At 45.5% G+C, this 15535-nt stretch overlaps 1 protein-coding gene across 1 annotated transcript; it reads right to left on the reverse strand.

Moving 5' to 3' along the window:
* Positions 1 to 13317: 13317 nt before the first annotated feature.
* LOC147368812 (histone H3.3A-like) lies at positions 13318 to 14047 on the reverse strand. The gene has a single exon (XM_086410135.1). The coding sequence runs from the start codon at positions 14030 to 14032 to the stop codon at positions 13622 to 13624; it is 411 nt and encodes a 136-aa protein (XP_086266261.1). The 5' UTR covers positions 14033 to 14047; the 3' UTR covers positions 13318 to 13621.
* Positions 14048 to 15535: the final 1488 nt, after the last annotated feature.

A 15535-nucleotide genomic window follows, 5' to 3' on the forward strand; every position in this document is an offset into this window, starting at 1 on the left:
TAAATATTTTCAAATTTGCAGGCTGTACACGGCCTCTGTAGCTTGACTCTACCCAATGGACATGGCTGTGTGCCAGTAAAATTTTATTTCTTAACATTGAATTTGAGTTATATATAATTTTTACATATTATGAAATAGTATTCTTTGCCTCAAACATTGAGAAGAGAAAAACATTTTTAGCTCAAGGGCTGTACAGAGGAAGTTGTCAGGCTAAATTTGGCCCTTGCTTCCTTCCTCCTTCCCTTTCCTTTTTCCTTCCATCCTGCTTTAAAAAAAATTAAAATTAATTCTGATAAAATACACATAACATAAAACTTATCATTTTAACCATTTCTAAGTGCACAGCTCAGTGGCATAAGCACATTATATTGTTGAGCAACCATCCCCACCGTCATCTCCAGAACTTTCTCAACTCCCCAAACTGAAACTCTGTCCCCATGAAACACTGACTCCCCGTCTGGTCCCTCAATTCCTGGCCCCACCATCTACTTCCTGTCTCTGTGAATCTGACTCCTCTAGGAATCTTATCCGAGAAGGCAGTGGCACCCCACTCCAGTACTCTTGCCTGGAAAATCCCATGGATGGAGCAGCCTGGTAGGCTGCAGTCCATGGGGTTGCTAAGAGTCCGACACGGCTGAGCGACTTCACTTTCACTTTTCACTTTCATGCATTGGAGAAGGAAATGGCAACCCACTCCAGTGTTCTTGCCTGGAGAATCCCAGAGACAGGGGAGCCTGGTGGGCTGCCGTCTCTGGGGTCACACAGAGTCGGACACGACTGAAGCGACTTAGCAGCAGCAGCAGCAGCAGCAGGAATCTTATGTGAGTGGAATCACATAGTATGTCTTTTTGTGTCTGGCTTATATCACTGAGCATCACGTTCTCAGGTTCATCCACGTTGTAGCAGGTATCAGAGTCTCCTTCCTAGTTAAGGCTCAGTGATAATCCATTGTGTGGATGGGCAATTTGTTTATCCATTCATCTGTCGACGGACACCTGGGTTATTTCCATCTTTTGGCTATTGTGAACTGTGCTGCTCTGAACATGGGGGTACAAATAGCTCTTTGAAACTGCCTTCAAATCTTTGGGGTAAACACCCAGAAGTAGAATTGCTGGATCATATGGAAGTTTCTTTTTGCCTTTTTATGCAGTTCATGGGTTTCTCACAGTGAATATACTGGGGTGGTTTGCCATTCCCTCTTCCATTGGATCACGTTTTGTCAGGAACCCTCACTGTGGCCTGTCCGTTTTGGGTTGCTAAGTCGCTTCAATCGTGTCTGACGCTGTGCGACCCCATAGACAGCAGCCCACCAGGCTCCCCTGTCCCCGGGATTCTCCAGGCAAGAACACTGGAGTGGGTTGCCATTTCCTTCTCCAATGCATAAAAGTGAAAAGTGAAAGTGAAGCCGTTCAGTCGTGTCCGACTCTTCACAACCCCATGGACTGCAGCCTACCAGGCCCCTCCGTCCATGGGATTTGCCAGGCAGGAGTGCTGGAGTCAGGTGGCACAACATGGTGCATAGCCTCACTGAGTTACCCAAGCCCCTTCACCACAACAAGGCAGTGGTCCGTGAAGGGGACAAGGCATCACCAAGTCAATAGACACGAACTCGGGCAAACTCCGGGAGATGGTGAGGGACAGGCGTGCTACAGTCTATGGGGTTGCAAAGAGTCGGACACGACTTGGCAATTGAACAACAACAACAGCAACAAATGGTAGTTCTATTTTTAATTTCTTGAGGAATCTCCACACCATTTTCCATTTCCATTGACAGGGCACAAGGTTTCCAGTTTCTCTACGTCACTTCTTATGTTGTTTTCTTTATTAGTTTTTAATACTAACCATCCTAATAGGTATGCAGTGGTATCTCACTGGGGTTTAATTTTAACTCCCTCTGGGATTTCTTTGGAATGACTGATGCTAAAGCTGAAACTCCAGTACTCTGGCCACCTCATGCGAAGAGTTGACTCATTGGAAAAGACTCTGATGCTGGGACGGATTGGGGGCAGGAGGAGAAGGGGGACGACAGAGAATGAGATGGCTGGATGGCATCACCGACTCGATGGATGTGAGTTTGAGTGAACTCCGGGAGATGGTGATGCACAGGGAGGCCTGTCGTGCTGCAATTCATGGGGTTGCAAAGAATCAGACACGACTGAGCGACTGAACTGAACTGAACTGAACTGAAGGGTTAGTAATTAGAATTCGCAGTTTTTATGTGCTTATTGACCGTTTGTATATCTTCTTGGGGAAAAAAAATGTTTATTCGAGTCTTTCACCCATTTTTAAAATTCAGGTTGTTTGAGAGGACTTCCCTGATGATCCAGTAGTCAAGAATCTGCCTTCCATTGTAGGCGACCTGGGTTCAATCCCTAGTTGGGGAATTAAGATCCCACATGCCACAGAGCAACTATGGCCGTGCCAAAAACAAATAAAATAATAAACTTTTTTTAAAAAAAAAGAGCACACATACTGCCACTAAGACCCTGTACGGCCACATAAATAAATACAAAAAAAAAAAAAAATCTCCACAAATTAAGTAAAAATCAGGGGGTTTTTGGTGTGCTGTTGAGCCTTAAGAGTTCCTTCTATATTCTGAACGTTAATCCCACATGATTTGCAACTATTTTCTCCTATTCCCTAGGTTGCCTGACTTAATATTATTAAGATGTCAGTGCTACCCAAACCAATCTACAGATTTGCTGCAATTCCTGTTAAAATGCCAATAAGGTTTTTGGAAATAGAAAAAGCCCTTCTAAAATTCATATGGAGGGACTTCCCTGCTGGTCCAGTGGTTAACACTTCACCTTCCAATGCAGAGGGTGCAGGTTCGATCCCTGGTCTGGGAACTAAGATCCCATATGCCCTATCGCCAAGAAACCAGGACATAAACAACATAAGCAATATTGTAACAAATTCAATAAAGACTTAATTTAAAAAAATAAAAATAAAATTCATATGGAATATCAGGACTTCCCTGGTGATTCAGTGATTAGGACTCCAAGCTTCCACTGCCGAGGGCATGGGTTCAATCCCTGGTCCAGGAGCTAAAATCCTGCAGACCTCATGATGTGGCCCAAAAAACCACAAAAATTCATGTGGGGTCTCAGGATTCCACATCAGCAATACAATCATGAAAAGGAAGAACTAACTTAAGGCCTCACATTCCCCAATTCCAAATTTTACTATAAAGCTGTATAAGTAAAGCAGTGTGGTGCTGGCATTCTCACAGAAGCACTGTTGTTGTTTAGCTGCTAAGTTGTGCAAAAACCAATGGAATAGACGAGAACAAATTTTATGTGTATCTCAACCAGTTTTTTAAGTATAAAAAAAAGAGGGACTTCCCTAGTGGTCCAGTGGTTAGGACTCCATGTGTCCACTGCAGGGGGGCATGGGTTCAAGCCCTGGTCAGGGAACTAAGATCCAGAAAGCAGTGCATGACCAAAAAGGAAAAAAAAAAAAATTTGTCCTTGGCTGCTAAACAGATACGAAGCCCCAATCCCCTCTTCCCCCAAACCCATTGCTTCCCAAGTTGATCTTTGGGATCACTTTACCCTGGGGTCTTTCTACCAGATGATTAGTTTTTTGTTTTTTTTTTTTAATGAAGAGGAAGAGAAGCTGAGAACTTTTAAAAGAGCCAGTGTGGAAAATGGCTGGGTTGACTGCCTTTCCACAAAAGGAGATCAATTAACCTTTGACCCACCAGTTCCACTTTCCAGGAAATAACCATAATCTGCTCATGGTAATACTACCAGCTGATACTTACTGTCAAAGCCTTGTTTTAAGAACTTAATATGTGTTACCATTTCATCCACATACCAACCCCATGAAATAATAAGCACTATCATTGAATCCATTTTACAGGTGAGAAAACCGAGGTCTTAAGCAGTTATGTGACTTGCCAAGGTCACCTAAGAAAACAAGAACATTGAAATTTCACTTGTACATTCAGACCTAGGAAAGAGCTAAAGTCACAGCTCAAGTCTGAAAGCCCATTTCCTGGCAGAATTACATTTTATTTGGTCAGATCAGTCTGTTGCTTTCATTGTTCAGTCATTCAGTCGTGTCTGACTCTTTATGACCCCATGGACATAGCATGCTAGGCTTCCCTGTCCTTCACTATCTCCCGGAGCTTGCTCAAACTCATATCCATCGAGTCAGTGATGCCATCCAACCATCTCAAACTCTGTCACCCCCTTTTCCTTCTGCCTTCACTTTTCCCAGCATCAGGGTCTTTTCCAATGAGTCAGCTCTTCACATCAGGTGGCCAAAATCTAGTCAGGCCTTCAACTGATTGGAAGAGACTTGCCCATATTAGGGAGGAGAATCTGCTTTCCTTAATAATCCACTAACTTAAATACCAAAATCATAGACAGGGAAATGGCAACCCACTCTAGTATTCTTGCCTGGGAAATCCCATGGACAGAGGAGCCTGGTGGGCTTTATAGTCCATGGGATTGCAAAGAGTCAGACACAACTTCAACAACAACAAACACACAATCAGGCAGATTGTGATTTGGGAAAATACCTTTTGATGGAAATGTGGCATAAAATGGAGAGTGAAGTGACCTAGCGATATGGAATGTATAGTTTTATAAGAAACTAAAATTTGTATAGTCATAGTTGCAAATATTCAAATAATAAAGTCTGTCAGTAAAGGAGAAAACAAACAAACAAAATCATCTGAAAACACCTTCAGAGAAACAGAGTAATGTTTAACCAAATATCTAGGCACCTTGGCTCAGACAAGTTGTTGTCATTCAGTCACTCTTTCCCAGCGTCAGAGTCTTTTCTAATGAGTCAGCTCTTCGTATCAGGTGGCCAAAGTATTGCAGCTCAGCCAAGTAGACATATAAAATAAACCAGTGGGATTTCCCTGGTGGTCCAAGGGTTAAGATTCTGTGCTTCCTTTGAACCCTGGTTAGGAAACTAAGATCCTGCATGCTATGTGCTTGTGGCTAAAAAAAGGCCCCCAAAATAAAAATAAGATAATAATTAACTAGCACTCAGGGTAAGATAAGATGGTGGCTGTGGGAAAATGGCTGGTGGGTAATAATAGTGGAAACCTGAAGCCAGGGAGGAGACTAGTGCAGGCACATAACCATAGGGCTGTGGACCAGGTTAGGGCCGGGAGAGTGGGGTGAAATGGTCAGAGTCAAGGGGTTTGTATTAGATGTACAGTTTAACGAGTTTTAATGCACTATGTTTTCATTTTAAAATATGGTTGGATGGCATCACTGACTCAATGGACATGAGTTTGAGCAAACTCCAGGAGATAGTGAAGGACAGGGAAGCCTGGTGTGCTGCAGTCCACGGGGTCTCAAATAGTCGGACACGAGTGAACAACAACATCACCCCAAGAGGAAGCTCTGTCCCCATCAGCCGTCATTCCCGTCCCCAGCCCCTGAAAACCATTAACCTACTTTCTGTCTCTGTGGATTTGCTTGTCCTGGACATTTCATATAAATGGAATCACACCTGTGTGGCCTTTTCTGTCTGCCTTCTCTCCCTGAGTGTCACATACTCAGGGCTCATCCACACTGTAGCATGTGTCAGTGCTTCACTCCTTTTTATGGCTGAATAATACTCCACTGTATGAATGGACCATTTATCCATTTCTTTGCCCGCCCCATATCTCTCCTGCCCCAGCACAGTCCCCAAGGCCAGGCCCCGCCCCATGGTCTCTGCTCCCGGCAGAAGCCACTAGAGGGCACTGGTGAGTGCCTGAGTCAGGTCCTGCCCCTCCTCTGACAGTGATGCTCCAGGGCTCCCACCTCCCTCAGGGTAAGAACCCAAGTCTTCCCTGTAAGCCACAAGGCCCTGTCCAACCCCTACCCCAAACCCACCCTCAGCTACTTTCTCTCTCCTCTTCACTCACTCTGCTTCAGTCACCTCCCCTCCTAGCTGTTCCTTCAACACACAGCATGGTGCTGCCCCAGGGCCCTTGCACAGTCACACCTGCATTGCCCCTCCCACAGATACCCACAATTGCCCCCTCCATCTAGTCAAGGCTATGGTTTTTCCAGTGGTCATGTACGGATGTGAGAGTTGGACTGTGAAGAAAGCTGAGCGCTGCAGAATTGATGCTTTTGAACTGTGGTATTGGACAAGACTCTTGAGAGTCCTTTGGACTGCAAGGAGATCCAACCAGTCCATTCTGAAGGAGATCAGCCCTGGGATTTCTTTGGAAGGAATGATGCTAAAGCTGAAACTCCAATACTTTGGCCACCTCATGAGAAGAGTTGACTCATTGGAAAAGACTCTGATGCTGGGAGGAATTGGGGGCAGGAGGAGAAGGGGACGACAGAGGATGAGATGGCTGGATGGCATCACTGACTCGATGGACATGAGTCTGAGTGAACTCTGGGAGTTGGTGATGGACAGGGAGGCCTGGCGTGCTGCGATTCATGGGGTCACAAAGAGTCAGACACGACTGAGCGACTGAACTGAACTGAACTGAACTGATCTTCTTCAGGGCTCTGCCCTGATATCTTCTTACACATTCAGTTCAGTTCAGTTGTGTCCGACTGTTTGCCCGCGCCCCCCCTCCCCCGCCCCATGGACTGCAACATGCCAGGCCAGGCCTCCCTGTCCATCACCAACTCCCGGAGTTTACTCAAATTCACATCCGTTGAGTTGGTGATGCCATCCAACCATCTCATCCTCTGTCGTCCCGTTCTCCCGCCAATCCTTCCCAGCATCAGGGCCTTTTCTAGTGAGTCAGTTCTTCGCATCAGGTGGCCAAAGTATTGGAGTTTCAGCTTCAACATCAGTCCTTCCAATGAATATTCAGGACTGATTTCCTTCAGGTTGGACTTGTTGGACTCCAAGGGACTCTCAAGAGTCTTTTCCAATACCACAGTTCAAAAGCATCAATTCTTCAGTGCTCAGATTTATAGGCCAGCTCTCACATCCATACATGACTACTGCTGGAAAAACCATAGCCTTGATTAGTCAGACCTTTGTTGGCAAAATAATGTCTCTGCTTTTTAATATGCTGTCTAGGTTGGTCATGACTTTTCTTCCAAGGAGTAAGCATCTTTTAACTTCATGGCTGCAGTCACTATCTGCAGTGATTTTGGAGCCCTCAAAAATAGTCTGCTACTGTTTCCACTCTTTCCCCATCTATTTGCCATAAGTGATGGGACCAGATGCCATGATCTTCGTTTTCTGAATGTTGAGCTTTAAGCCAACTTTTCACTCTCCTCTTTCACTTTCATCAAGAAGCTCTATAGTTCTTCTTCACTTTCTGCCATAAGGGGGTGTCATCTGCATATCTGAGGTTATTGATATTTCTCCCGGCAATCTTGATTCCAGCTTGTGCTTCATCAGCCCAGTGTTTCTCATGATGTACTCTGCATAGAAGTTAAACAAGAAGAGTGACAATATACAGCCTTAAAGTGAAATGAAGTCACTCAGTCGTGTCCAACTCCTTGCAACCCCATGGATTGTAGCCTACCAGGCTGCTCTGTCCATGGGATTCTCCAGGCAAGAATACTGGAGGAGGTTGCCATTTCCTTCCCCAGGGGGTCTTCCCGACCCAGGGATCTAACTCGGGTCTCCCGCATTGCAGGCAGACCCTTTACCCTCTGAGCCACCAGGGAAGCCCTTGACGTACTCCTTTCCCTATTTGGAACCAGTCTGTTGTTCCATGTCCCGGGCTAACTGTTGCTTCCTGATCTGCATACAGATTACTCAAGATGCAGGTCAGGTGGTCTGGTATTCCCATCTTACACATTATACAGGATATTTGCTACCATCTGCCCCCAGAACTTCAACAATGTTCCCTAATCCTATTTCACTTCCCTCCACAACACTTCTCACTATTTGACATATTACATAGGAAAAGGGGGCGACAGAGGATGAGATGATTGGATGACATCAGCGACTCAATGGACATGAGTGTGAGCAAACTCCAGGAGACAATGAAGGGCAGGGAAGCCTGGCCTGTTTCTGTCCATGGGGTCACAAAGAGTCAGACACAACTTAGTGACTGAACAACAACAATATTTATTTACTGACCTCCCTGCCATCCCTCACTACAATATAAACCCCACTTAGACAAGGATGCTTGTTCTTTGTCCCCAGCACCTCACTCAATGCCTGGAAGGCAGGAGGTGCTCACTAAGTGTGTGTTGGATGAATGAATACCATCTGCATTCTAAAAATTTAGACTGTGTTTATCATTTAAATATATTGGGACTTTCCTGGTGGTCCAGTGGTTAAGATTCCGTGCACCCAATACTGGGGAACTGGGTTTGATCCCTGGTCAGGATTGCAAAGAGATCAAAACAGTCAGTCCTAAAGGAAATCGACCCTGAATATTCATTGGAAGAACTGATGCTGAAGCTGAAGCTCCAGTACCTTGGGCACCTGATGTGAAGAGCCAACACACTGGAAAAGACCCTGATGCTGGGAAAGATTGAGGGCAGGAGAAAGGGGTGGCTGAGGATGAGATGGTTAGATAGCATCACCAATATTCAGTAAATATGAGTTTGAGCAAGTACTGGGAGATAGTAGAGGACAGAGGAGCCTGGCGTGCTGCAGTCCATGGGGTCGCAGAGTCAGACACGGCTTAGCAACTGAAGAACAACAGGGAACTAGATCCCATATGCCTCAACTAAGACCCAGTGCAGCCAAATACATAATATTTTAAAAAATCAACCAAGATAAATATTTAAAAAATCAAATATACAGTTTTTCTCAGTCTTGACGCTGTGGACACTGGGGCAAGATCGTTGTCTGTGGGGCCGTCCTGGGCATTGTGGGGTGTGGAGCAGCCTCCCTAGCCCCCACCTACTTGATGCCAAGAGCCCCACCAGTTGTGACAACTACAAATGTCCCCAGACATGGCCTAGTATCCCCTGGGGGAAAACTCGCTCCAGGGTTTGATCCTGTGGTGTAGGGCAAGGATTGTTACTATTGCTGTTCAGTCGCTAAATCGCGTCAGACTTGACTCTTTGCAACCCCATGGGCTGCAGCATGCCAGGCTCCTCTGTCCCCCACTATCTTCCAGAGTTTGCTCAGATTCATGTCCACTGAGTCGGTGATGCCATTCAACCATCTCATCCTCTGCCTCCCCCTTCTCCTTTTGTCTTCAATCTTTCCCAGCATCAGGGTCTTTTCCAGTGAGCTGGCTCTTGGAAGGCCAAGAGGGTGATGATTACATGTTCCATCTTAAAATGAGGCTTACATCAGACATGGGAAGTGTCAGGGTTCTGCTCACTGGGGTTTTCACTCAGATGCTCCCTTACACCCTGGGGTAACCACACATCCCAGGGGTCTGGGATAAGTCTGGTTTACAACCCTCCTGTAAACCAGGTGTTATCATTTTTATCCTGGCATAAATAAATGAGTATCCCTTTTGCTTTCAAAACCGTCCTGGTTTGCGCTTCGGTGAACGGATATATCCACTCAAACTGCAATCAGGCACCATGCATGACTCAGCAATCCCACTCCTAGGGGTGTACCCAGCAGAAACGTTGTCGGGACACGTGCTAGAATGTTCCATAACTGAGTTAGTCATAACCACCCCAAGCTGGAAACAACCCAAATTCCCAACAACAGTGAAACGGATAAGGAAATTATGCCGGGGTCTCAGAAAGAGAACAGAGCAGTGAGGTTAGGCAAAGTCCAGCCCTCTAAAACATGGACAAAGCTTCATATGAATTTCAAGTGCAAGAAGCCAGATTCCAAAGAGGCCATGCTACATGATTCAACATGTATGAAAATCAAAAATTTCCCCCCTCTCCAGATCTGACAGCGTCTTAAAAAGCAGAGACATCACTTTGCCGACAAAGGTCTATACAGACAAAGCTATGGTTTTTCCAGTAGTCATGTATGGCTGTGAGAATTGGACCATAAAGAGTTTGATCGCCAAAGGATTGATGCTTTTGAACTGCAGTGCTGGAGAAGACTCTTGAGAGTCCCTTGGATAACAAAGACATCAAACCAGTCAATCCTAAAGGAAATCCTAAAGGAATACTCACTGGAAGGACTGATGCTGAAGCTGAAACTCCAATACTTTGGTCACCTGATGTGATACATTCCATATCATTAGATCACTTCACCCTCCATTTTATGCCACATTTCCAGCAAAGGTATTTTCCCAAATCACAATCTGCCTGATTGTGTGTTTGTTGTTATTGTTGAAGTTGTGTCTGACTCTTTGAGACCCCATGGATGGTAGCCCGCCAGGCTCCTCTGTCCATGGGATTTCCCAGGCAAGAATACTGGAGTGGGTTGCCATTTCCCTCTCCATGATTTTGGTATTTAAGTTAGTGTATTATTAAGGAAAGCAGATTCCCCTCCCTAATATGGGTGGGTCTCATCCAATTAGTTGAAGGCTAGACTTTGGCCACCTGTTGGGAAGAACTGACTCATTGGCAAAGACCTGATTCTGGGAAAGGTTGAGGGCAGGAGGAGAAGGGGGTGACAGAGGATAAGATGGTTGGATGGCATCATCGACACAATGAACATGAGTTTGAGCAAACTCTGGGAGATAGTGAAGGACAGGGAAGCCTGATGTGCTACAGTCCATGGCATCACAAAGAGAAGGACACAACTTAGCAACTCAACAACAATCCCAGATCTGTGTGACTGGAAGACATGATGGTGGGAATCTTTGGACAGCAGTGACCGGAAGAGACACAAGGGAATTTCTGGGGTTTCTGAGGGCTGGTCATTGTGTTCTTGATTTTCATATTGGGTTACTAGTGTGTGTTTTACTTTGTGAAAGGCATCAGATTTCACATATTTGACTTATGCTATTTCTGTATATTGGTTAAACTTCAATCATAACTTCAGACAGAAAACAAATTTATGGGGACTTCTCTGGTGGTCCACTGGCTAAGGCTCCGTGCTCCCGATGCAGAGGGCCCGGTTTCCATCCCTGGTCAGGGAACTGGATCCCACATGAAGCAACTAAGGATCCCTCGTGCCAGTGCAGCCAAATAAATAAATAAAAAGAAAGCAAACTTACGGTTATGAAAGGGGGAGGGAAGGGATAAATTGGGAGTTTGGCATTAACAGATCCACACTAGTATGTACAAAATAGATGAACAACAAGGACCTACTGTAGAGCACAGGGAACTATATTCAGTATTTTTAATAACCTGTAGTGGAAAACAGTCTTTAAAAGAACACATATATACAACATACATACATACATATATAAAACATATGTATACTATGTATAGGGCTTCCCTAGGAGCTCAGCGGTCAAGCATTCACCTGCCAATTCAGGAGACAAGAGTTCGATCCCTGGGTCTGGAAGATCCTCTGGAGAAGGAAATGGCAACCCACTCCAGTATTCTTGCCTGGGAATTCCAATGGACAGAGGAGCCTGGTGGGCTACAGTCCATGGGGTCACAAAGAGTCAGATACAACTAAGTGACTAACCCGCCTCTAAACTATTTTTCTTTTCTTTTTTTTTTTTAAGTCTTATTTTTGTTCAATCTATTTTTTAAGGTTTTTTTTTTTTTTTTTTTTTTAATTTTTTAGCCACTCTGGGAAGCATGCAGATCTTAGTCCCCACCCCCATCAAACCTTGCCACCCTTCCCGGTCCCTCCCCCTCCTCTCCCTCTGAGTCTTAACCCCTAGACCACCAGAGCCCTGCCCTCTCCACTTTAGTTCAGTAGTTTTCTCATCTTTCAGGAATCACCTCCTCCAGGCAGCCCTCTGAGATTCCTCCAGGCTAGATCACCAACCTCTCTGTTCGATCCCCATTTCTCATTCTCCCTCCTTCCTGGCACAATTTGAAAGTTCCATTTGTGCAAATATCTAATTGACTATTTCCTTCTCCAGTGGGTCAGCTCCCCAGAGGGCAGGGACTTTTTTCCCCCCAACCACAGGCTCCCAGGGCTTCCCTGGTGGCTCAGTTGGTAAGGAATCCACCCACAATGTGTGAGGCCTGGGTTCAGATCCCTGGGTTGGGAAGATCCCCTGGAGAAGGTAAAGGTCACCCACTCCAGTATTCTGGCCTGGAGAATTTCATGGACTGTATAGTCCATGGGGTTGCAAAGAGTGGGACACCACTGAGCGACTTTCACTTTCCTTCACTTCTTTGCAGGCTCCCAGGAAAACATTTGCTTAGATCCAACAGCGGTGAGCCCGGAGGGATGTCAGGGATTCCCTGCAAAAAGGTTGAGCCTGGCTTCGGAGCTGATGGGTGTGTTTGCAGGCGGGGAAGGGCGGGGCGGGTGGAAAGTCCCACAGCCCGGAGGTCCCAGGGGGCAGTTTAGGAACAAAGAAATGCAAAACAGTTTGAGCAGGTCTCTAATAGAGTCCCTAAGGGGCCACTGGAGCCCTCAGAAAGGCAGAGTCCAGAACAGACCCACCTTCGCTTACCCTCTAGGAGTCTCAGTTTTAACCTCTGTAAACTGGATCTGAACAGAACCTCCGGAAGGGGCCAAGCTCCTCCCTGAGACCTAGACACAGTTCTGTGATCTTAGGCACCAGCGCTGGCCCGCCCATTCCCACCATGCAACCTGCCAGACCTCCCTATACTCAGCTGTCCAATCATTCAGAGAAGTGATACCCCTTCCTAAAGCTGTTCCAGAAAATTCCATGCAACAATATCCCTGCTGCGTGTAGCTGGACTACCTAACCCTGAGCTGTTTGCAGTAATCCTGGATCCTGAGACAAAAGGAGAAATCGACAATAACTGGTCCTATCTTTAAAAAATCGGATGCTGGGACTTCTCTGGTGGTGCAATGGCTAAGACTGCTGCTGCTGCTAAGTCGCTTCAGTCGTGTCCGACTCTGTGCGACCCCATAGACGGCAGCCCACCAGGCTTCCCGGTCCCTGGGATTCTCCAGGCAAGAACACTGGAGTGGGTTGCCATTTCCTTTTCCAATGCATGAAAGTGAAAAGTGAAAGTGAAGTCGCTCAGTCGTGTCCGACTCTTCACGACCCCATGGACTGCAGCCTACCAGGCTCCTCTGTCCATGGATTTTCCAGGCAAGAGTACTGGAGTGGGGTGCCATTGCCTTCTCCGATGGCTAAGACTACATACTCCCAATGCAGGGTGGTCACGGAATTAGATCCCACATGCCCCAACTAAGAGTTTGTGTGTGCAACTAAAGAACCTTCATACCACAACTAAAAAGATCCTACATACCGCACAAAGATTAAAGATCCTATGTGTGGCAACTCAGACCTGGTGCAGTCAAATAAATAAATATTAAAAAAAAAAAAAAAAGAAGAAGTCGGGTGCTTTCCTCGTCGTCATGGACTGTTTTTGCATTTATTTGAATTTTTTTTTTTTTGCATTCAATAAGAAATTTACTTGTTTTAAAAAAATCCAAATGCTGGCATTGTCCAGAAAAATTTAACAGGTTTATTTATAATTGTTATAAAGTTGAACTGCTGAAACTTGTTCACTGAAACATGTTGACTTTCACTAATGCTTTATGTCCCCGCATTTATATTAAAAATTCACACACAAATGAAAATGGAAAAACTGCCAATACCTGATTTCTGTCCCCTATTTTCCACTTGCAATCATATACTTAGGTACCTTTTGACCCCATGGGAAAAAAATATCTAACGTTCAGAACTACCAATAACAGGAAGAAGAGAATTTTTTTTTTTTAAAGAATGAAATGTTTCCCATCATTCTTAAGCACGTTCTCCACGTATGCGGCGTGCTAGCTGGATGTCTTTTGGTATAATTGTTACACGTTTGGCATGGATAGCACACAGGTTGGTGTCTTCAAAAAGGCCAACCAGATAGGCCTCACTTGCCTCCTGCAAAGCACCAATAGCTGCACTCTGGAAGCGCAGATCTGTTTTGAAGTCCTGAGCAATTTCCCGCACCAGACGCTGGAAGGGAAGTTTGCGAATCAGAAGTTCAGTGGACTTCTGATAACGTCTAATTTCACGGAGTGCCACAGTACCAGGCCTGTAACGATGAGGTTTCTTCACCCCTCCAGTAGAGGGCGCACTCTTGCGAGCGGCTTTTGTAGCGAGTTGCTTCCTCGGTGCTTTACCACCGGTCGATTTGCTGGCAGTCTGCTTTGTACGAGCCATGGTATAGAGACCTCCTTACTTACCCACCTTCTCCTTCGGCTGGAGCTCGGCGAGCTAGAGGCGGCGCTGGCGTTGGAGAGCGACGGCGGCGGCTACCTATTTGAATTTTAAAAAGTGATATTAAAATATAATCATCAGAGGGCTTCCCTGATGGTCCTGTGATTAAGACTCCATGCTTCTAATGCAGGGGACATGGGTTCGATCCTTGGTTGGGGAAATGAGATCCCACATGCTGCACAGTATGGCCAAAAAAATTTTTTTTAATGTAATCATCAGGGGCATTTCCTGGTGGCCCAGTAGTAAAGAATCCACCTGCCAATGCAGGAGACGTCCATTCGATCCCTGGGTCAGGAAGATCCCCTGGAGGAGGAAATGGTTACCCACTCCAGTATTCTTATCTGGAGAATCTCACGGATAGGGGAGCCTGGTGGGCTACAGTCCATGGTGTCGTAATGAGTTGGACACGACTTAGAGACTAAACAACAATAACATCATCAGGGAGATTGCGTGGCAGGCCAGTTGGTTAAGCCTCTGTACTTCTAATGCGAGGGAGCATGGGTTCAATTCCTGGTTGGGGAACAATAAGACCCTCACATGCAACATGGTGCAGTCAAAAATAATAATGACCATTGGGACTGAGTTTTTTGGAGCACCCAACACCCGGTTTAAATTTTGTGCCTCAAAATATAAGAGAGTTCCTCGCTCTCTTCAGTACAGCATGTAGTAAGTGTTAATAAATGCTCCTAGAAGGAATGGTTGCAATATATAAAATCTAGTGTTTATTCCACAATGACAGCTGTTTCAGTTTGCTGGGGCAGTCACAACAAAATGCCACAGACTGGGTGGCTCACACAGCAGAACTTTATCGTCTCACAGTTGTGGAGGTCAGAAGTCGCACATGGAGGTATGTTGGCAAGGTTGGTTTCTGCCGAGGCCTCTGTCCATAGCTAGCAGACGGCTGCCTTCTCTCTGTGTCTTCACAGTTTCCCTCTGGGCCTGTCTTTCCACAGTCTCACCAGTATGACTGGTGTCACATTAAGTTAGTACCTAAAGACCTCATTTTAACTTAATTGGCTCTTTCAAACCCTGTCTCCAAATAAACTCACAGTCTGAGGTCCTGGGGTGTTAAGTCTTTAATATGTGAGTTGAGGAGCAGGCACAGTTTAGCCCATAAGAGGAGCAAACTCTTCAATGGGGCTTAATGTGCTAGGTGCTTTTTAAAAAAAATTATTTATTTGGCTGTGTCCCGTCTTAGCTGTAGCATGTGGGATCTTTAGTTGTGGCACGTGAAATCTAGTTCCCTGACCAGCGGTGGAACCCATGTCCCTGCATTGGAAGCACAGAGTCTTAGCCATTGGACCACCAAGGAAGTCCCTAGGTGCTTTATTTATATTAACTTATTTAAGTTTCACAAGATCCCCATAATTCAACAGATTCTGTTATTATTCAACATTTTACATGAAGAATTTGAGGCTCAGAGAAGTTATGTAACTTGCCCAAGTT

The sequence above is a fragment of the Bos grunniens genome, chromosome 7 (genome assembly GCF_055505025.1).
Source record: "Bos grunniens cultivar Pamir isolate PY7600 chromosome 7, Bosgru_T2T1.0, whole genome shotgun sequence".
Lineage (NCBI taxonomy): Eukaryota > Metazoa > Chordata > Mammalia > Artiodactyla > Bovidae > Bos > Bos grunniens.

Bases quoted from the DNA above. Each gene is read 5' to 3' on its own strand.
- LOC147368812 (XM_086410135.1), bottom strand. From the start codon at position 14,032: ATGGCTCGTACAAAGCAGACTGCCAGCAAATCGACCGGTGGTAAAGCA.